This window comes from Toxorhynchites rutilus, chromosome 2, assembly GCF_029784135.1.
Source record: "Toxorhynchites rutilus septentrionalis strain SRP chromosome 2, ASM2978413v1, whole genome shotgun sequence".
In the NCBI taxonomy this organism is placed as follows: Eukaryota; Metazoa; Arthropoda; class Insecta; order Diptera; family Culicidae; genus Toxorhynchites; species Toxorhynchites rutilus.
The window spans coordinates 269,512,879-269,537,446 of NC_073745.1; the positions used below are offsets into that span (position 1 = coordinate 269,512,879).

General features: G+C 36.8%; 1 protein-coding gene across 1 annotated transcript in view; it reads left to right on the plus strand.

Annotated features, from left to right (window-relative positions):
• Positions 1-24,568, plus strand: part of LOC129767419 (ras-like GTP-binding protein Rho1) — a 56,668-nt gene that overhangs the window by 14,897 nt on the left and 17,203 nt on the right. Inside the window, exon 2 of the mRNA XM_055768314.1 lies at positions 16,239-16,399. Coding sequence (XP_055624289.1) covers positions 16,239-16,399 — 161 coding nt within the window. The remainder of the gene's footprint in view (positions 1-16,238; positions 16,400-24,568) is intronic.

Here is a 24,568-nt window from a genome sequence, read left to right on the forward strand (position 1 = left end):
GGATAGTTTCTGCTTGCGAATCTCCTCCGGAACGCTGAAGTTGTCCTCTGCGGAGAAGAACAACAGGCCCGGCAGCTGACGAAAGTCCGCTTTGACGTAGGTTTCGTCGTCCATTACCAGGCAATGCGGCTTCGTCAGCATCTCGGTGTACAGCTTCCGGGCTCGCGTCTTTCCCACCATGTTTTGCCTTTCGTCGCGGTTATGAGCCTTCTGAACCTTGTATGTACGCAGGCCCTTCCGCTGCTTGGTCCGCTGGACGAATGAACTTGACAAATTCAGCTTATTGGCGACATCCCGGACCGAACTTCTCGGATCACGTCTAAACTGCTTAACTACGCGCTTGTGATCTTTTTCACTGACGGAGCATCCATTTTTGCCGTTCTTCACCTTCCGGTCGATGATTAGGTTCTCGAAGTATCGTTTTAGTACTCTGCTGACCGTGGATTGGACGATTTCCAGCATCTTACCGATGTCCCGATGTGACAACTCCGGATTCTCGAAATGAGTGCACAGGATTAATTCACGACGCTCTTTTTCGTTCGACGACATTTTTCCAAATTTACGAAACATTGACAGTGAAGCATGGCCAACGTGATCTATACACTCTTATCTGATTATAAGCGACAGCTGAAGATATAATTCCTAATAATTAAATTTCTACAGCGTTTTTTCCGTGATGCAATTTGATGTGACAACCCTTTTTATATTAGGCTGTCAAAAAAGTCCTGCGGTATTTTTTTTTTGAATTTTCATTTGATCATTAAATTAGTTACAATCATCTGTTTTAAGTCAAATATGCGCCGTTTTGTTCGATGACTTATTCCCAACGAGATGCCAACTTCATAATACCCCTGTTATAGAAGCTCGCTCCCTTATTGGCAAAAAACTCGGATAGCCAATTTTCACAGGTCTCTTTTGTGGCTAACTTCTGACTACCTAGCTCGTTCGCCATGGAAAAAAACAGGTGGTAGTCACTTGGTGCAAGGTCCGGACTATACGGCGGAAGCAAAAGAACCTCCCATCCGAGCTCCCGGAGCTTCTGGCGCGTCACCAAAGAAGTGTGTGGCCTGGCGTTGTTCTGACAAAATTCCTTGACAATCCCACCAAACACACAGCAGAACTTTCCTGGCCGTTAATGAGGGCTTGGCCACCGTCTTAACCGCTTCAGCGGGCTTCGACCACGACCGTTTGCGCTTCACGTTGTCGTAAGTGACCCACTTTTCATCGCCAGTCACCATCCGCTTCAGAAACGGGTCGATTTTGTTGCGATTCAGCAGCGATTCACATGCGTCGATACGGTCAAAGATATTTTTTTGCGTCAACGTGTGTGGCACCCATACATCGAGCTTCTTTGTGAATCCAAGCTTCTTCAAATGGTTAATAACGGTTTGATGACTTATCCCCAGCTCTTGGCCGATGCTACGGCTGCTACTATGCCGGTCTTTCTCGGCTAATTCAGCGATTTTGTCGCAATTTTCGACGACAGGCCTTCCGGAGCGTGGCGCATCTTCGACGACCTCTACACCAGAACGAAAACGTTGAAACCATCGTTGTGCGGTGGAAATGGAAACTGTATCGGGTCCATAAACTGCACAAATTTTATTTGCAGCTTGAGATGCATTTTTGCCTTTGTCATAGTAGTACTGTAAAATATGTCGGATTTTCTCTTTATATTGCTCCATATTTGCGACACTATAACTCACAAACGACTTAACCAAACAAAACACTGTCAAGGACTATATTATAGCGCAAAAATACCTTTCCAACAAGCTATAGTATGACTCGATACAATGAATACAACTAGAACTACGCGCTTACAACGACACCTCGCGGAAATACCGCAGGACTTTTTTGACAGCCTAATAGATAGAAATGCGTTATTCTGCCTGAAAATCCATTTCCACCTTCAAACAGAGATAAATTTCTTTAGCGCAAACATCGAATGGACTAACAACGTTTATCATGATGTAATTTTCGAACATAGGGGTATTCAATTTACAGAATTTTCGAAAATTTTCCGATTTTTCTATCCGCTCTATTGATCTATGGGCCAAGACAAATACAACAAAATAAAGACGACTCAAATCGGACTTCTTCGGGCTTTGCGCTTAGCAACACATTCTGCCTTCCATTTTTATTTATATAGATATAGAAGATAAAGTATATGGAAGTGCGTTATTTCACCTGAAAATCCATTTCCACTTTCAAACAAAGATTAATTTCGATAGCGCAAACATTGAATGGACCGACAACGCTTATCATGATGTAATTTTAAAACGTATGGGAAATCAATTTTCCGACCTTCCTTCAGAGTTTTCCGAAAATTATCCTATTTTTCTCTCCATAACATTGATCTACGGGCAGAGACGAATACATCAAAATAAAGATGGCTTAAATCGGACGATTCATAATTCGGGTTTCGCGCTTAGCAACACATTTGGCCTTACATTTTTATTTATATAGATAGAAGATTAAAATACTATCCCTGACTCGAGGCAAACAGCTGTATTATTTGATTTGTTTACGTTCAGTATAAGACGTGGTGTTTGAAATTTGTAAGCCGAAAGCATTTATTTGGTAATTATGATTAATTCCATACGTTTAGGAAAAGGAATACCTAGTGAAGGTTGATGTTATTGTTTGTTTATAACAGGATTAAGCTATTTTAGGTTACTAGGAGGCAACTTTTTGAGCGCCTTCGTGAGAAATTTATGGCCAGGGATAATAGGATGTACTTTGTAGAAGATGCAATGTTTCTAGAAGGCATTCCTGAGGAATTATAAATTTTTCTGCATTTTGATATTTTTTCCGACCACTGTGCGCCCTGACGGTGATATTATGAACTAAACCATCATTCCGTTATAGCCAGAAATCATACGATCAACTTTGCAGAAAACAACATGTTTCTTGAAAGCATTCCTGGGGAGTTATTAATTTTTCCTCGTTATGAGGAATCGTAAGATCAACTTTGTTGAAGACACAATGCTTCTAGAAAGGATTTCATTGGAACAATCAATGTCCCCGGCTTTCTGACCACTATGCGAGATTAGTGCTCAAAATTCGATTTTTGAGACGATACCGATGATTAGTACCCTCCATATGTTCCCGAAAGGCGTAAAAATGTGAAGATGTACCTTGAAGCTGGAGGACACCGCTCTGAATAATGAAATCAACCAATATCAGAACAACTTGTTTAAAAGTTCATTTTCACTACCAGTCCCGAAATTATATTGACGAATTGTGTAAAAGCAATGGGATTCTTTTTAGTACACCATTATCTATATGATTCAGCTGCACCTTGTCTCATACAGAATATCTGATAGTCACATTGTTATAATCGGATTTTTCCGTATCGTAGTCACTGTGGAGCATTTGGCAAACACATTCTACATCCAAGATAACGGAATGGGTTTCCTTGAAATGTTTAGGAATCATTACTATCAAACCCATCACGATGATAGCGGCTCATGTGAGCCAGGCAACACAATATATCTAGTGTGTGGAAGAAATATTGTTTCCATTGCTGATGCTTCTGCGAGGGTTGGCAAAGAAAATTTCACATTCCCAGCCACGAACGCCTTGAGAAAGTTATTAACAATCAAAACGGCGGCGGCGGCGGCTTCGGTGGTTGTTTTTCTTTTCGCTGCTTCCCTTATCGATTGACTGTGTGCGCGGCTGTAGCACAAGCGAGTAAGCAAGCTCTAGGCAGACATCACCGGACGGATGTCCGAAAATGGAAACTACGTTGAAACGGTACTACTCGTCGGATTCCGCACCGATCCGTGGAGGATGAAACGAAGACGATTGAGTCTAACAGACGCAAACCTAGCTGATCAGCTTCGTGGGGCAGGTGGGAAACAGACTAGAAATAATTTGTATGAGCTAGTTGTGTGAAATCTGGTAAACAGATTGTACTTGATTTAGATATTTTTGCATTTCCACCATGTACACAACAGTGGAATGAACAAAGGGTTCGATCAATTTAGTATCCAACAGCCGTGTGATAACCGAGCGTTTTTTTTTATTTATAAAGCGTCAGGAGAGCATGTTGCGAATTTCGTAGATTGCGTAATTTTAATCACCACGACACGAGCTATCATTCCATAAAACTTCCATTTACTCTCCGTAGTCTATCGGACGGCAGGAGCCCCTTCTGACCAACCAACAAACTGATAACAAGTGAGGCAATATTGCTCATTAGACTATAAATAGCAGCAACCAAACACAAGTTCGAGTTTGGAATCGGTCTGAAGATTGAACACTTGAATGAACCCTTGCTGTGCCCGAGATGCTGATGGTGACCCACGGCGAAAGCATGGAGTGGACCGTTTTTCGAACAATTGTTTCCAATCCGTACAAGGTTTTTCAATATTGCGAAGAATGCGCCTAGATCTGCATCCTGTTCATCATCCACCTCCAATGACGAATAGCTCGGTGCTCGATGCATTTTATTGGCTCAATTAATGCCGCCGCTCATTTATCTCACGATGATGTGAGATGCATGCTTGTTTTGTTTTTTTTTGCTAACATTCGTTCAGCTCAATTACTGCTAAGTTACGATCTGCTGCACATTATCTATTTGTTGCTACTCGTTAATGAATTACGTAGATGGGATAGTTGGGCATATGTTTGTTTTCAAGGTCATTGATCGATAGGGAATATGTGTCAAAATATGGGATTTTTTACACATTGTTGGACAAAACATATGATCCTTTTCATTGCCAATTCGTGCATTATTTTCTGGTCAATATTATCTAACATGAATTACATTCAATTTTATTTCTCTATCCCCGAAACAGACACAAATTATGAAGCAGCTTAAAATTTAGCTTGCTTAAACTAAATTAAAATTAAATTGTCATTAGATGAATTTCGGTATTTCTTATTATTTTTGTTGTAACAAAGTAGTTTCTTCTCCAGTTCTCGTGCTCACACCAATTATGCCTTGTCACGCCTTACGTTAAATTTCTTAGATTTTCTGAATCGAATAAATTCATTTACACACCAAATACGCACTAAATGATAGAAAAACTCAAATTACTTTCTTTTACTCGACTTGGTTTAGAAAAAAGATAAGGTATTTGGTGTTCGTTTGTCCAGTCGAAAATATGATCTTGGTTTGTCCACTTTTTTGAAAGCTCTAGTTCAGCGCCCCTATATTAAATCAGGTATTCAAATGTTTCCAAACATATAAATAAAATTGTCTTTTGAATGATTTACAGTAGCTTTATAGGATATTTTTAAGGATTCACTTGTTTTAAAGGTTTATAAAGTCCACTTTCCATTGCACAATGGTCCAGGAGATGCATTTAAGTGGAAATTAGCATTTAGAGCTTGACAGTTATTCTCTAGACAAAAAATGTCTTAGACAAAGTTGTTACATATGATAGAGCGCTCATTTTTATGTTATCAAAAATAGGGTGACCAAAATTGTCGATGAAATAAAAAATATAACTTTTTCATCTTTATAGATAGAGGCAAATATAGTTCGACAATGTTGTAGTCCCAATTATTTGAGACATCTCTGTAGAACAAAGTTTTTCTCTATCTCTTGAAATAATCGATATAGCGCCTATTTTCTTTGTTACGTTAGGGTTGCCATGAAAAAAAAACTATTTCTTCGCTCTCCTTTTTATATTTCAAATTCTACATGCAAACTGTCTTCGAAAGACTTTTAGAGCTTACTAAGACAAACATTTTCCGATGCAGAACTTGTCGATATCTCAACTTCACTCAAAGTTTTTGATATTTCTTCCCAAAAAATACGCTCTCTTCAATTGTTTGTCATTCTTTCTGGGGCAAACGTAAACAAAGTTTATTGGCGGTATTTGAAGGAGCATATTTCACTCTACATGATGTGTGATTTTTTTTATTTTTCGTGTTTGAGTAAATCAAAATTGAAATCATTAGATTTTGGGTAAAAAACAATCAATAACTTTGAGTAGGACTAAGATATAAACAAGTTCTTCATCGCAAAATGTTGGTATCGATAAGCTCTAAAAGTCGTACGAAGACAGTTTTGATGTAGAATTTGAAATATAAAAGTTAAAGCAGAAAAAACACGTTTTTTCACCCTAATGCAACTAATCGATTATTTTAAAAGATAGAAAAAGCTTTGTTCTCCAAAGCTGTTTAAAATAAGTGGGGCTACCACATTGTTAAACTATGTTTATTTCTATCTATAAAGATAAAAAAGTTAGATTTTTCATTTCATCGACAATGTTGATCACCCTATTTTTGATAACATAAAAATGAGCGCTCTATCATATGTAACAACTTTGTCTAAGACAGTTTTTGTCTAAACAATAAATATCTCCCACAAAGTAGTTTTTAGCACTTTCTATCTGAGTTGCATTAGGGTAACTATGAAAAAACGGGTTTTTTACTCTAACTTTTATATTTAAAATTCTACGTCAAAATGGTCTTCGTACGACTTTTAGAGCTTATCAATACGAATATTTTGCGATGCTGAACATGGCAATATCTTAACCCTGCTCAAAGTTATTGATGGGTTTTCATCCAAAACTCATGATTTCAATTTTAATTTACTCAAACACAAAAAATAATATAGTTTTCAAAATCACGTATTATATAGAGTGAAATCTGTTCATTAAATTACATCAACAAACAAATGTTCGCCCCAGAAAAAATGACAAACAAATGAAAAAAGCGTGTTTTCTGGGAAGAAATATGAATAACTTTGAGTAAACTTGAGATTTTGACAAGTTCTGCATCGAAAAATGTTTGTATTAGTATGCTCTAAAAGTCTTTCGAAGACATTTTGCATGTAAAATTTTAAATATAAAAGTTAGAGCAAAAAAACACTTTTTTTTCATGGTGACCCTAACGTAACTTAGAAAAAAACCCTATATCGGTTATTTCAAGAGACAGAGAAAAACTTCGTTCTACAAAGATGTCTCAAATAATTGGAGCTACAACATTGTCGAACTATGTTTACCTCTATCTATAAAGATAAGAAAGTTAGATTTTTTATTTCATCGACTATTTCTGACAACACAAAAACGAGCGCTCTATCATGAGTAACAACTTTGTCTAAGACAGTTTTTACCTAGAGAATAACTGTCAAGCTCTAAATGCAAATTTCCACTTAAATGCATCTCCTGGATCATTATGCATTGGTGTCAATGCGTCCCTCATTTGAGCTAGCTTTAATTCAACCACCAAATGATTATTTAGTACATATTCAAACCTTTTCTGGATTATAACACTTACAAATATTGTAAACATCATGCTTGCACTTGCATCAGATTTATATACCGTCGATGGGGGTGAAAATGGGTTATAGGAGTGAAATTGGGTCAAAAATGAAGAAAATTACTATTAGTAATATCTTGACAAATATTGCGAACATTTTTTAAAGCTGTGGGTCGTTTAATAGGAGGCATATTTCCACAACTACCAATGTAAAATACTCAACTGTAGTATAAACAGTTACTATTTAATAATTCAACAAAGTTGGATGTGTAAATAGCCATCAAATAACACCTCATAAAAAATCTCATGCCCAGCATTATACAGAACTACTAAAATTGTAAAGATTGGATAGAATTATTCTTTAAAGTGATTACTAATTTTGAACATCAAAATTTTTTTTTTCATTCGAATTTCAATATTTTCGAAATAATCTCTTATTTACACTGAGTGGGGGTGAGAATGGGTCAAGCACAAAATTGAATTCCATGCCAAACCAATATAGTGATTGTCAGATTTTCATGGAAATTGGTATTATTATTATTCAACAATTCTTTGAACACTTATGAGTGTTCATCATTAGATGATGAACATTTTTACGAAATCAGAATTGTGTATTACTCTAATTTACGATAGTTATTCAACAAAAAGTTCAAAATCTATCTTTTTTGACACATTTTCACCATTATCGACGGTATCTGAATCATGTAATTAAGGTGAAGGTGGAAGCTAGCCATTGTAGTGGTATAGGTAAACCCACGAGTAAAAATGGGGTAATAGTGTTTATGAGAGAAGAGTAAAGCACACGTAAATAGATCAATTCACTTATCAGACTGTGTGGCGCTTCATTGGCACGAGTCTTTGAATACATTTGAAAAAAAAATAACAATTCAATACTAAAGTAAAATTTATGAACGATATGTTCCGATGAACAATTGCAAATATAAATATATATAGAAGGCGCATTTGCATGTGAAGTAAAATCCTGATTATACGCGAGCGTAACATGAGCAAACTTATAACACATGCGAAGTAACTCGATGTTGATAATTCCTTAATATTTTCCTTCGTTGATCGTATTGTTTTCACATATTCACGTTGGAGAGCCTTAACCCTTCTCTTCGTTAGCCGAGGCATTTTGATTGAACGTAATACTTTTCCGTTTACTGTTTTTGAAAGCATAGGCAACCGTGGCAGTGTTCCGAGCTTTGCAATACAATTTTCTTACCCAATGTTAAAGTTGCTAAAACTAACATTATAGACCCATTAAACGTAACAATAATAATTGTATTGATATCAACACAATTTGATTCTATTGATTTCCATGACATGAAACGCTATGACTCAGGAATAACATTTTATTGAGTGGTCATTGAAGCTGTTTCGATGCTGTTGTCTGGCATCAGTGTCGAAAAAATAACGATGTTTTCACCAATACAAACAAATCCATTGTCGAAGATTGAAAAATGAAAATTTATCTTACAGAGCACTTGCTCGAGTTTTTCGACGTTTTTCACTATACAGTGCGACAGCAGATGAAAATTGAATATCTTGTGAGTAATTCTGAAATGCACTGATGTTGGTTTGTTCACATGATTACTGTGACAGCCGCTTGGCGCGTTGCGGTTTGTTTACGCGTAGCAGAATAAAGTTTCATAAATCGTGATTTTCAAACCCAGACAAACTATGCTCATAATTTCTCTTTGAAGGAAATCTTTAAAAAAACATTTAAATTTGAATAATTTGAACGCCTTACGATATTAATAGCAATTAGAGACTTGTGGCTTTTCAACAAACCCAAACTCGTCTTTATTACATGTGATTTTCATGAAGAAAAATCGATTTGTATTTACTAGTTGCGTGAACTGACCCACAATTGTACAAAACTAACATCATTTACCCTGTTTAATTCATTAGCGGCTAAGCTGTAGAAGATATTTTTTTTAACGAAAGTCATTGGTGTAATTTTGATTATTGGCGTTAGAGAAACCCAATGTTCAAGAACTATTTTTTTTCAATCTTCCATTTTTCGGGAAATGACTGTTTCAACATCGAAAATTGGCCGAAACTTACATTTTTTTTCTACAAGGTTCAATCGAATGGTCTTTCCACTACATCACAGTGTGTGTTCTTTTATCAAAGCAAAACTGTAAAAAAAACTATGATAAGATTATACCTATGATATAACCGCAAGGTTAACGTAGTATTTCCGTTGAGTAGTAATCATTTGTGTTTCTTCAATTAGCAATGATCGCACCTCGGATGTTCCTCATTGGGTACGATATCGCTCAGAGCTATCTTTTATGTATATTGATTAAATTATTGATTAAACTAGTTAATGACTATTTACGAATTCAATTGCAAAAAAATGGGTGGGTTTTATTTATGATATAACCGCAAGGTTGGCGTAGGACTACCTTAGTTTAGCAATCATCTGTTTGTATTGATTAAATTCTTGATTGAATGAAACAATTTTCGAATCTAATTGAATTCAATTTATTTGCTTTGTGAATACAAAGATTGAACAGATGCCATGTAAGGTCAATTCATGCATTGTGATACATTATGTTCTTCGTTGCAAGTAAATTTAATGACAGTCCTTTTACGTTTGGTATGATGCAAAATATGTGAACGGGAGAATTATTCAACGATTATTTTATTTTACATTTAACATTTTTACATTTTACATTTACAAGTTTGCATCTCTTAAGTGTACGTACTTCTCAAACCGCGAATTTGCTTGAAACTTGAAAGTTAATTCGCCTCTAGTGTTTGCACGATTTTCCCAGGTTCCTATGTTTAGAAGATCGTGCTAAGGAAACATATTCTAGTCTACACAAAAAAGTACAAAAGTACACGCAGTTTGCATTTATTTGCTAGAGGCGAATGAACTGAAAAGTTCAAAGCCTCTTAAGTTCAATATCATCATTTATTTGCAGAGCCGATTTCCCCAGAAACCTTGGACCTCTGTTAGCGAAACACTTTCCAGTCGGAACAAACATACCCCCAACTTGCATGAATTTGCAATGCCCATCTCCTCCAGGCACCTTCTTTGTTTTGAAATCTCCGTTAGAGAACACATTTCCGTGGGAACAAAAGTTCCTCCTATTTTCATGTGTTTGCAATGCCAATTTCTCTTACGCTGCTTGGTTTTGAAGTCTGTGTTAGGGAACATTTTTCGGTGAGAACAAAATTCCCCCTACTTTCATGTATTTGCAATGCCGATTTCCCCAAGGCTGCTTGGTTTTGATGGCTGTGTTGGGGAAATCGTAAATCGGGCCAATAAAAACGAAGCAATTAGGGCGTTTAGATAACGCTTCACATTTACATTTTACCATTGTTTATCCAATGAAAAATAACATTTTATTATACAACACATAACATTATATTCGATAGATGCATAGTAATATTCCCTATCAATTGATGCAAACATATTTCCGATCCAGTAAGAAATGTTCGAGTTATAAGCATTCAAAATCTTTCATTTTTTCCTGCATGTTCTGTGTTTAGGTTTTCATTTTACCCTCCATACATTCCGGTTAGACGTAGTCCCACGTCAAAAAATTCCAATTTAGGTCAATTCATGCATTATGTTAGTAGTTATCGCAGCAAATAGTTATCATCATTTTGTCTAATCAACAAACGGTATGTGTGGAAGTTCTGTGAGCTGTGCGACATGAAGGAATATCATCCAATGCAGTCTTGAATAATCGAGCCAAAGAATTCCGGGGTGTAAAAATGCAGGGGGGTATAAAAGTACTGTCGACTTTAATGTATCTACAATGCCGATTTTCCCAACTTCTTGGTTTCGAAATCTGTATAAGGAAAACACATTCCGGTTTGCAAAAATATAAGCGAGCACAAAAGTACCCGCAGCTTGCATCTTATTTGCAATGCTAATTTCCCCAGGATCCATGGTTTTGAAACCTGTGTTAGGGAAACATTCCGATTTGCAGAAACGCAAGCGAGTACAAAAGTACCCGCAGCTTGCATCTATTTTGCCATGCTGAAAAAATCGCCTTTTTCGAGTTTTCATTAGTATACCCCCAATGAGGTACATATAGAGGTGGAGCAGTAGGCGAAGTGTATCTGTATTGGCGAGCAAAATATCGTGTCGTAATTATTTGCATTCAATATGGAATGTACATGGAAGTAACAAAACAATGTTTAAAGTACTCACGGTTGTATGATAATTTGAGCCAAAATTCTCATGGAATCATTCAACTGATTGTTTTTAACAGACGACAATTATATCGTGGCTTATTTCGATTATTCATGTGGTAAAAATGTCCAGAGAACAGTCGTATGCTTAGCTCTCGAAAGCAATAACATGTTCGGTGAAATTTTGATTAATTGGCGATTATTCTCTCACAACATACACACCGGCACTGAAAGCCTTCGAATCATCAACTTCGTAACGTTAGAATAATGAAACTTCGTTTGTTTCTATGAACGTGGGGGAGTGAAAATGGCACATTGAAATATCACTTTTATTCGTCTTTTTCGGCGTGATTTCATAAATATTCACTGCACGCTATCACGTTAGCCTCATAATCAGCGGGAACTCTGAAAAAATTTACCTTTTTAATTGATAAATTACTTCATGAAAATAACATTTTCACATGGATGCGGTAAGCAATCAAAGATAAACACAACGACTGACGTCACTATTTGCGAAATAGTTATGGCAGCGCATGCTATGTCGCTCGAAACTCGACCATCTTCATTACCTTTTTTCTAGGACATTGGTATACCCCCTTAATGGCTTCATACTACTCCATTACGGTTTTTGCATAGTGAAATGTCACCAAAACTGGTCAAAACATGGGGTTTTGATTTTGGTTTTGAGGTGGTGCCAACTGCTTCACACTCATACATGCACGAAGGTATTGAACACATTGATGAACAATCCAACGTATAATAAATGTTCCCTTTTTCTATTCCGAAAAAATAGATGTCGTATAATCGGAACACCATAGTTCAGTTCGAATGTTAACTTTTAGAAATATGGTTTCAGGGAAAACCATCCCTGTAAAATACCTTCAGCTAGAAAATAAAACAGGTTATAGGGAAAAAGAAGTTATTACCGTATTAATCGATTTCAAAAAGGCTTCTAAATATTATATAACAAATATTTGATTATGAAAAGTTGATTATCATTCATCCCTTATATTCTAATAGTGTGTTTATTCAAACTGAACTATCCATTATCATTTTCGCTATGAACCAACGGAACACGGAGCTCACCTGATGCCGTCATCATCAATTACGTTTGAATTAAATGACCTCAAATCATAATAAAATAGCAAAATATTTTTAGGAAAATTCTAATAGAATTTATATTTATATCAAATCTGGTGACACTGCTTTCGCTGTCAAACTTTCGATGTGGCGGAGTGACTCTTTTTTTATCTCATGTTTGTTTTGTTCATTTGAAACACTCACGCTCTTCCAATTGTACTGTGTGCTCTCCGTGGGCTCTCCGGATCTGGCGGTGAGATACAGTATGAATCTCAGGAGTTCACTTGTCTGTACTCAACGTACATAGACAGTGCCCCAGGTATGCTATAGGGTTATTGTTACACATACATACAGAGCATTGGACAAAAATCATTTGTTGACATTCATTGTTTCTATGCGGCAGAAGCGGATTAATTATCAATCGGCGTTCTTGTAGATGATTTAAATATAGGGGAAAAGGGGGGAATTTGGACCACCTAAGAAAATTGCCTAATATTTCCAAACCTATACGGTCTAAATAAAAAATGTCACATTGTGTACTGAGCTACACTTGTTTTCTCTGAATAAATAATGTTTAATCATTATATGAAGCTTCAATCTACCAAATATATCATAAAATAAAAGAGATGATTTTTGGATATTAAAATTTGATGCGGGGTGATTTGGGCCGCCTGTGGGGTGATTTGGTCCAGTGTGTGTTTCATGGAAAAAAAACATACTTATGTTTATGTAAAGTATTTTGGAATAATGTTACAATCAGTAACAATGTTTTGGGATCGATACCAGGTGTCTTCGCCAGATTCCAGACCAGAAAAGTGGGATTGACACCATCTCGAAATTCTGCATGGATCTTCTCATTGTTGGTCGAGCATTTTCGAACACTTTTTATGCTTGTTCAAAGAAAATCCGTTCTCGATGGCCTGCGTTGCTCTTTCAAGCTCCTCCTTCTTCCAACGTTGTCTGTCCATCCTATTTTTGTAATTCAGCGGCATCTGGAATCAAGTAGACCAAAGAAAAGTCTGAAACCTGTAGGACCAATTCACCCCACAGAAACGTGTCCATGTCACAACACAACACGCAAAAATTTAAATGTAATTAATTTCATTTATTGTTATCAAACTTAAAGTTTGTTTAATTAGCGGGAAAAACCATAAAACCACTATCGGAAAACTCACATTTTTTGACGATCAAAGTGCTTGCTGTGTTTATGCTACCGTTTCCCTCTACTTGTGAAGTTTTACCAAAGTTTTTCTACTTTAGGTACATACGGTTCAACAATAGAAGGAAATGGCATTATAAAAAATCCAAGTTGAGCCGTAATTTTTGAGAAAAATCACCCCATATGACCAAATCACCCCGTGTTACCCTAGTTGCGTTCTTTCTACTAGCGCGAAATATTTCATAGAACTAACATGAACATTGTGAAACAGTTAGGCAAGTTATTTCATGAGACGCATATTACCTAATTTACTAGCACTTATTCCGTGATGTTCATTGAGCGGCTTTCCCACTAGATTTGAATCGAAAAATTGGCAGGAAAGGATTATTAACATGTTTGGACCTAGATTAAAGTCACAAAGGCTCGAGCTCACGTTCGAATGCTTCCTTGTATCTTCCATGAATTAGCTAATTGATGGATTTTTTCCGTGTATATAGCTTTGACGCTAAAGTAAATATTTTTACGTAAAGAAACATATATTCGCATGTTATTAATGTAGAGTATAAATCCTATGCAGCGATCTCATTTGCCTGCCCAACAGATTACTAATACATATGCACGCTGCAAGCACCCTATACAGGTTCTTTCACCAGTATTAGTAGATATGCAGCAAAATTATCAGAATTCATATCAAACTAGCTGATCCTGTATACGTTGTTTTGCCATAAAAATGATTTCTAAAGATTATTTTAGATGGTTGAAAAAATAACGAATATATTTGAAACGAGTTTGTCTGGGATTGTTCAGATCTGTGAAATTAATCTGATTGATGATTTTCACTGCGAAATATGCATATGTGTAGTCGACTTTTTCGAATTTTCCTATTCATCTTAAATATCTTCTTAATCCTAACATTCCTATTGAAGAAATTACCCCCAATTGGACAAGCTTATTATTGTAGAAAAACTGCATTACAAATGCGTAACCCATTTTTCAAAATTTTCCTTTTCATCTTGAATATTCTTCAAAGTATTCAATCATTCTAATTTGAGTGGAGACAAATTCAAGGATATAGACGACGCAAATCTGATCAGCTGTTCTCCTGTAGTGGGTTTTACTTGAGCTGGGGGAGAGATAGGTTTGCCACAAGAGTCTGGAGTTCTGTAATCAGCGGGTACTAATATTTTATTCAAAGATATACGTTTTGTGCAATGAAGTGAAGTGAGAAATCGTTTTCGAAGCAAAGGGTTGTATTGAACAGAGTTCACAAACCAAATATAGCCGTATCGTGTTTTGTTTACAAACAATGATTGGCCGTGTTAAGACATCGTGACGAACACATCGTGTTCTATAGGAGTAATTGGATAGAAAAATAAGAAATCATCGAATTTCTACCAAAAACGGCATTAAAAACAATTTGGATGAATGAACGAATATTCTTTCTGAATACGTCTAAAAGCAGACAGCTTTCCAAAACGGCCAAATACAGTTGCAATGAATTGAGCGTATGCAATCCAACCCAATGTCTTGTCGACTTGAAACCGACAACTGGTTTCTGCTGGTTTGTTGCCAACCATTCAAAACTGAAACGGCCTTTTCAACTGTCAGCTTCAGCTGAGAAATTCATTCGTACGACACATTCGTCTCCTCGGAGTGAATATTTGCCTCGTACGCCATTTTGTATATTTCCATTCGTGCTAATGTTCGCAGCCGACGCAGTTTGGCAAACATATTTCATACGGCAGAAACAAGAGAAGGAGAGAGAAAAAGAGTGAATGTGAGCAAAACCTCTGCCTTCTGTCTGTGAATAGTGTCAAGTAACTTGCCAGCCAACGAACAGGCACATACCCCTGCTAGGTGGACCGTTCGCTTGCAAAGGATACTAGGCGTTGTTCATCTCGCGACCGCAACCATAGTCTCTATCAGCCGAAGTAGTTATTCAATTTTATGTTGTTTTAGAAAGGAGAAGAATATTTTGAGGTGAATTTTTTGGTTAAGCAATTCTTCTATAGCATAAATTGTGTGAACGGGAGCTTTGTTCTCGCAGACGGAGAAGAAATTGTGTGTGACAAGATTCGAATTTTCACTCTAGAGTTGTACGAAAGTAAATTGTATGAAGCTAAAAAAAGATCGTGTGATGAAAAATGTTTCCATTGTTCTAATGTTTGTTTTTTTTTTTCTCTCAACATTTGTTTTATCTTTCCGGAAAATCTCATCGCGTGTGCCTGTGATGTTTCGCTGAAAATGACCGATTTCCGAACCAAAAATTGATTGGAATACTTGATCAACCGACCGACCGAACGGTGTGTCTGTGTGCCTCCTCATCATCATCGCCACCATCACTCATACGCGAAAACCAACTCTACATACGGTTTTGGTCGTGTTTGTTGAACCGCTGCTGCTGCTGCTGTTGCTGCTGCACCTCTGCTGGGAAAATTGGAATATTTTCACACATATTCTCCGGAATCGTCGTCATCGTCGCCTGCTTTATTACGACAACTCGGACAACTAATAATAAAAACCCGTTTGCTTCGCGTCTTGATCACGCGACGATCTGTGCTGCCTGCTGCATAAACCGTAAATCATCGTGCGGAACCACACTCTCTCTCTGGCGAACCCTAAGCAGAACCAATGGCAGCCATCCGCAAGAAGCTCGTGATTGTCGGCGACGGTGCCTGTGGTAAGACCTGTCTGCTGATCGTATTCAGCAAGGATCAATTTCCGGAGGTATACGTGCCAACAGTATTCGAGAATTATGTGGCCGACATCGAAGTTGACGGAAAGCAGGTGAGTCAAACCCTTCTATTTATTTTTTTCCCTCAGAATTTGCCAGATAGTGAAACGAGTGCTGATTGGAGCGAGATAAGCTTTCTCGGCTACCGCTTGAACTGAGCGGGCGGAAGTATTGCATTGTGCGCTGGGCGAAGGGCGAGGGGTAGCAAAACCCGGACAGAAAGGGAGAACGACTAACAACATAACATCGAGTTAGCAACAGCAAAAATGTCCCCACCGGAAGACGAGAAAGAAGAAGCTTCAAGGGAATTTGCTGCTGCTGTTGTCTCTCGTCGTTGCGTTTTTGCTCTTGGAACGTCTTTTCGGCTACGAGGAGGACGGTCGGCCGTCGTCATCGTCTCAGCAATTGCTTTTCTTCACGGCTGCTCTCTTGTTTGCTCATAGCAGAGTCTCGGCAATCGTGTGCAGCACACGGGTAACATAGAATTACACATTTTGCATGTGTAAGAGAGAGGCTTTGATTGTGTATAAACGCGCGTTGGCTGGAACCTTTTCTATGCTGGTTTTGCGCAACAGTGTCCCATGTAGTAGCGGGATTATGTTCTGTAAATGGATCCAATGAATCCTGGACGATGTCCTTTCACAAACGAAACTAAAATACTTCCTTAGATCAGGGATTTTTGAATAATGCTCCGTGGTATAGGAGGAAGGTGGTCCTAAAACTCGTCCAGGATCACTCGTGTTTTATGCCGATGGGTCTGAAAATGGGTATCTACAGAAGCTGGAATTACTATATTAGGACTCGACATGTCAAATTCATTGAAACTGACAGAAATTGGTCAAATTTCTGATTGTCACTTTGACATGCGGTACAATGTAAAGCTAAAGTATTTTTCATGCTACGATGGTACCTATACAACGCTGTACACGTACAATGTTAGTACAGTTGTATGTCTGTCCATGGTAGTACTGAATCTTATAATGAGCTTTAAAAACATGATTGCTTAATTTTCGTTCATTTTGATTGTTCAGACATACGGATGAGATACTTTGAATTAATTGTAGAATTTCAATTGCATAGAAGATTCGCGTTATGGAATTTCAGTCCAACTCAGGAACTGATCATAGAGGATATCCGGGATATGCTAGAAATATGTTTGGATGTGATTCATGAGGTTCTGATCAGTTATTCTATAAATGATTTTTTTTAGAAATCTGAGTAAGTAGTGGTGGGCGTCCAATATTTTGTCACTTGCGGAACTTGGATACAAGAAAGTAAAAATATTTTTGCAATTCGGGTTCCAAAAATTTTCAAATTTTCATCGAGATTTTCGTGAAATCATGCGAGACAAAGTTGGGAAAAAGGTGGGAAATCAAAAACTGAAATTAACCCCCTAAAATAACAAAAACCTAAGACATCATTATCTTTTTTTTTTTTGAAACAATAATAAACCTAAGAAATCATTATCTTTTTTTAAACAATAATGAAAACCTAATAAATCATTACCTTAATTTGACATCTTCCAGTAATGGTGCCAAATAAAAAAATGGGTGGATTATATCTATGATATAACCGGAAAGTTGACGTCGGGCTACCGTTGGCTTAGTAATAATTTGTTTGTATTGATTAAATTATTGTTTGAAGAAACAATTCTTCAATTTTTTTTTAAATTCAATTAAATTCAACATATTTGCTTTGTAAGTAAAGAGTTTGAACAAATGCCGTGTAACATAAATTCATGCATTGTAATAGATTATGCACTTCGTTACATGTAAACTTGATCACAACATTTTACCTAATCACCAACCAAACGGTTTGCGTTGAAATTCAGTGAGCAGAAGATATGAAGGCATATCTTCCAATGCAGTCTTGAATAACCGTTGGCCAAACTGCCAACTTGCATATATTTGCAATGCCGATTTCTCCAGGCTCCTTGGTTTTAAAGTATGTGTTGGGGAAACCGTAAATCAGGCCAATCAGAACGTGACGTTTAGATAACGCTTGATGCTTTCAAGTTATTCAATTGTTTATCTCATAAAAATTCCATTTTATTTATTGTGATAGATTCTGTGTGATATTTCCTATCAATTGATGCAAATATCTTTCCGATCTATTAAGAAACGTTTGAGTTATAAGCATTAGAAATCTTCCATTTTTTCCTACATGTTCTGCGTTAAGGTTTTCATTTCACGGACAATGTGGATATAGAAAATGTCGAATTTTAGGTTAGGCCGTTTTTGATTAGTTACGTATAAACAAGTTATTCGCGATTCATGATTTATCAATCATTCAGCAAGCGACCAAACGGCAGCGAGGTTTTACAAATGGCATTCCCCAATGCCAAGAGCTTAGTTTAGTTCCTCAAGTTGATCCAAGAAAAATATATAAGGAATTTTGAAGCTTTTATAATTTAAACCATGATGATTTTCATCATTCAAATAACAGTCTAGTTCCAGCTAGCAGACAGCAGTCTTTCTCATTCCTGATGTCAGACATAGCTGTTTCGCTCGATACAAAGGAAGAATCGTAGATAGAATCGCACACAGTGGTGCAATTCTGTTCGGTGGAGGTACCGCGTCGATTGTAATGTCGTTCGGTGGAGAATGCTTCTGAATATTTGCACCACATCATTGCTGCATCTGTACTAGAGGTGGGCAAAACGGTTCACTTCAATGAACCGTTCACTGACCAACCGTTCACTTAGGAGAACTAGTTCTTTTGAGCAGTTCACTCACTCTTTTGCACAGTAGAGGGATATGTCAAAGCAAGTATAAAAAAGTGTGGGATGTTATGTAAGACTGTTCTGTTCATTCATGAAATGCTATTTATTAGGAAATAATCTCCAAATTTTGTGAAAAATATCTCAAATCAAATATTGATTTTGAAATTTTGATTTAGTTCGAACCGTGATTTACTTTTCTCAGCACAAACTAGCTTTGTATGCTCTTCTTGCGATGTTTGGCAATAGCTGCTATAGTAAAACTATACCAAAACACGAACGCCTATCTCAAAATTATGGAGCACAATATGATATGACAGAAAAAATGTTTCATATCAGCGACCCGAATATTCATTTACTGTTTAACAAGACTGCTTGGAACATTTCGTTTTCGACTGTATTTTCTTGGGGAGGTCGATTTACATATCATCTTACTGAAATGTTAACTCAACTCAACTCTCAACTTAAATATATGAAATTATAATTTTGTTTGATCAATAATCACACAATTCAATTTAAAAACCATCGTATCTTGAAATGCTGCGTTTTATTATGAAAACGACAATAGACATCTTATTTTTGTTGTTTCATGGGGCTATCGTTTGTTTCGCTTCGTTAATTTGAAGACCATTCACCTTGCAACACCATTCATCTATCACTCGTTCGTTTTCTTTCCTCTTATACATCGATCACCCCACACAGTTCGATCTGAACTGTATGCACAGTTCAGCCAGCGGTCAGTTCGTTCTGAACTGTATATATAGTTCCGCCAGCGGTCATCGTACACAGTTCGTTCTGAACTGGTTCTGAACTGTATACACAGTTCATCGTTCACCGTACACGGTTCGTTCTGAACTGGGTATACAATTCATATGAACTGTTGCCCAGTAGAAAAGAACGACCGTTCGTTCACTCTTTTTGGTGAATTAGTTCTTTTGAACAGTTCATGAACGGTTTGCCCATCTCTAATCTGTACTGGCATGTAAGTTAAAATTTTTGAAAACGAGAGCGTGGGGGTGCAAGGATTTGTGCGAAAACACCTTTCTGCCGGCTGTGCGAAGTAGTATGATAATCACGTTTGAAAGACAGTGATGTTTATTACTCATTGACCCAAAATATTTTTCTCTTCATAGCCCAAAAATTGCTTTGAAGGCTTTCCATTGAAATCATTTAAATCTATAAATATGCCTGAAAGTCCATCGAAGTCAAGATTGGTTAGCGATTGATGCATGTCGAATGGACGTGCTCGTCCTGGCCAACCTATGTTATCTTGCTACCGTGTTTAATGGACGTGTATTTTTTTTTCGTCTGTGAATGCTTGCTCTGACGAGAAGTGGCAAAGAAGAGAAATATTCAATAGGACAACCGTGTCGGTTTTCAGACCGTTGTGTAGAGATTTATTATGTATGATGTATACGCACGAACGAATTATCGATTTTATGCGTTATCAAATAGATCACTATGTCATTGCACAATGGTCCAGGAGATGTATTTAGGTAGAAATTAGCATTTAGATCTCGACAGTTATTCTCTAGACAAAAACTGTGTTAGACAAAGTTGTTACATCTGATAGAGAGCTCATTTTTATGTTACCAAAAATAGGGTGACCAAAATTGTCGATGAAATTAAAAATATAACTTTCTTATCTTTAGAGATAGAGGATATCTGAGTTGCATTAGGGTAACTATGAAAAAACGTGTTTTTACTCTAACTTTTATATTTTAAATTCTACATCAAAACGTTCTTCGTACGACTTTTAGAGCTTATCAATACCAACATTTTGCGATGCAGAACATGTCAATATCTGAATCCTGCTCAAAGTTTTTGATGGCTTTTTATCCAAAACCTCATGATTTTAATTTACTCAAACACAAAAAATTACATACTTTTGAAAATCACATATTATATAGAGTGAAATCTGTTCTTTCAAATTCCGTCAACAAACATTTTTTATGTTATGTTCCAGAAAGAATGACAAACAAATGAAAAGAGCGTGTTTTTTGGGAAGAAATATAAATAACTTTGAGTAAAGTTGAAATATTGAGTTCTGCATCGAAAAATGTTTGTATTAGTAAGCTCTAAAAGTCATTCGAAGACAGTTTGCATGTAAAATTTTAAATATAAAAGTCAGAGCAAAAAACAGTTTTTTCATGATGAAACTAACGTAACTTAGGAAAAAGGCGCTATATCGGTTATTTCAAGAGAACTTTGTGCTACGAAGATGTCTCAAATATTTGGAGCTACAACATTGCCGAACTATGTTTACCCCTATCTCTAAAGATAAGAAATTTCGATTTCAAATTTCATCGAAAATTTGGGTCAACCTATTTTTAACAACATAATAACGAGCGCTCTATCGTGAGTAATAACTTTGTCTAAGACAGTTTATGTCTAGAGAATAACTGTCAAGCTATAAATGCTAATTTCCACTTGAATGCATCTCCTGGACCATTGTGCATTGGTAATAAGGACACAAATCTCGCGTATTCATATCACGAGAACAAAAATAAATCACCCATCTTCAACTGCTTCTACAAAAACACGCAAACTCAAGTACAACGTCTTTCAGATTAAACTCTCAATCAAACTCAATTGAATAGCTCCTTATGTTTTTTTTTGCTCCGTCAATGGTAACACTGCATTCACTACTCCGGGATGATAATATTCGGCTACTCGTTCAGTCTGATCGGATGATTATTAGTGCCAAGATGTACAATTTACAAGAACCGAAGCCTTAATGAAACTTTGTCCGTTTATGGTAAGAATTTCAACATTTCTCGTCGTCGATTACTTCCTCTGGGGGTTCGTGAAGGACCGTTGCTTTGTTAATAAGCCACAAAATTTGGAGAAACTTAAAGAAGAAATAACTCGGGGTTTCAATAGCATCGAAGTCATAATGTTAGAGTTGTGCATGAAGATTTTTGTTCACCGTCAAAAACGCGTTATCGTAAAAAGGGGTGGCCACATCGAGAATGTCCTAAAATTAGCTATATTATCGTTTAAAAAAAATCGGTTCACTTTTGTAGAAATCATTAAAATTTGTTGCGTGATCTGAAAGATCCTGTATAATGATGATGATGTGATGAATTATAGAGATTTTCTCAGTTCATCCGCCTCCAGCCTTAAAAAAATTAAATTTGGAAAACTAAACCAAATAATTAGTCTTGAGAAAGGCAATTTGGAAAGCCTTACTTGACACTAACAGGATAACTGATAAATCGTGAATGACTTATTGGTGACTTTTCCCGAACGATCAATCAATTTTCTTCATTTAAGGCATTGTTTTCTGGAGCCGTTTTGAGTGTTCTTTGGAGCATTATACTGAGATACTGAAACTCACTTGGATATTCATATTCATATATATTCTTACTTATTTAGATATTCAGTACGTGTAGTGTATCAGTGTCGCTCTAGACAGCGATGAATCAAAAGTACATATAATTCTGAGAGTTATTTTCCAACATGATTAACTATTTTGACAGTAGCACTTCCCAAAAAACAAAAAAAATTGTACTTCAACTAAAAACTAAAAAGAACTATTCATTCTTGCCCATATATCGGATAACGGGTAACAGTATTGAAAGCTACTGGTAAAGGGGAAAACTATAATACTTTCCATGATTGCAATAACATACTTGTAGCCAATTTAATTGGTTCCTTATACAACTTTTAAGAGGAAGCCGTGGTTAATAAGAAATAGCAAAACGCAAGACACGCTTTCAAACCATTCAAACTAAACCAAACGTCACTCTTGTGATCAGCACGAGTACGCCGGATGGATGGCTCCCGTGGTATATGTGAGAGGGCATATAGGTAGGCACCGCAGTTTTTTGCTTTTAGCTGCCAAGAAGGGGCAAAATCTTACGCATTGCTCGTGCGGCGGATGGAGGGCGAACGATAGAGACACATGGACGGGACCATGGACAACATTATAACATTCAAGCATACTCGGTTGGGCAAAGAGCGTGTAAAAATTCTCCCGAACTTCTCTTGTTGAAGCAGTACAGAGGTCCGCGTTCACCCAACAGCCCGTCATATTTGTCATTATCGGGTGAGTGCGGATTTTGGCATGGTTTCTCGGTTTGGAAAGGGTGATTAGTTAACTCCACCTTAGGAGAGAACATTAATGCCAAACTATTCTCGAATGTTCCCCTGATATTTTTGTACTCGATAGGATAAATTCACGCTTATCAGCTTTGATATGAGTACTTGAAAGTTTCATAATAGAAGTCATCATATCTCGATGGAAGTACCCCTATTTTTGTCAAACTGCGCGAGAGAGGCTAATTTTTCTCCGCCAATGTGACGGCGTGCGCGATCGTCCAAACTGAAATGAAAATTGTTCATTGTACTAATTCGGATCAATGATTGGAAAGCTTAGATTGGACTAGTGTTAAACGGTTTATTCTCTTATGCATATGGCCAACATTTGAGCGACCAATTGAAATTCATCACGCGATGATGCTCAACAGCAAGAGAAGACACAGACTAGAAATGTTGTTTTGTTTTTTTTTTCTGACGTGTTTACAACATAGGAATGGCTTTCCTTTTCCTTTCGGTTGATTGGTTTCCTAAATACTATTTCATTAATTTTTTGACGAAGAAGTGTTCTCAATAATGGTGTAACGATGTCGGTCAATGTCTGATTGGAGTTTCTTATAGGGAAAAAAGATACGGACACCGTAATGAACTGAACCTGTTACAGAATAACCAGATCAAATATCGAATTATAACTTTATATGTATTCAATAACGTTTACAGTGAATTGAGCTTCATTTTCATTTCCCCGGTTGTATCATAATCTCTGAAAAGTTACATATTCTTGAATTCCATCTGATTCACACAGCATCGATGATCATAGCACCCTTCCTTCCCCCCATACATTGTCTTGTTATGCCCAGTTGTCGGAGCATGAAAAATTGCCAATGGCGAACTAAATGACGAATGTTTTCTCTGTTGAAAGAAACACACAGCATTTCCTTTTCTTTCATAGAGGAGCCGAGATTTACATTCAGATGTGGTGAAATAATTTGCTCATGTCTGTCACGTTTGTTTACGCTTCTGCTGTCGTGGTTGTTTTGCATTCCACAATGGCGGAGGAAGAAAGTTTATATTTCATCAGAAATATGAGTGTGTGTATTGATGATAAGAAGATACGGTTGGGGCGACCTGTTGATGCAATTCATCGACGAGACAGACTGAACGGAATCAATGTTTGTAAATTGTTATGAGAGCTATGGATGCACAAGATTCCTTTCATTTCCTCGTCACCATTTAAAATACTGGTACGTATCGAATTCCTATGTGCCTTAATATACTGCTCGTTCGACATGTAACAGGGCCTGAACTGTATATTGCAAACTCTAGGTTAGAGATTTGTGGCATCCTGCATGCGGTATAATAAGGGTTGTCCAAAATATCTTTGCGAAACATTTTAGTCTATTTGAACAATCCCATAGTTATTTCCAGTTCACAGAAATAATTCTGAAAGTAAACTTTGATG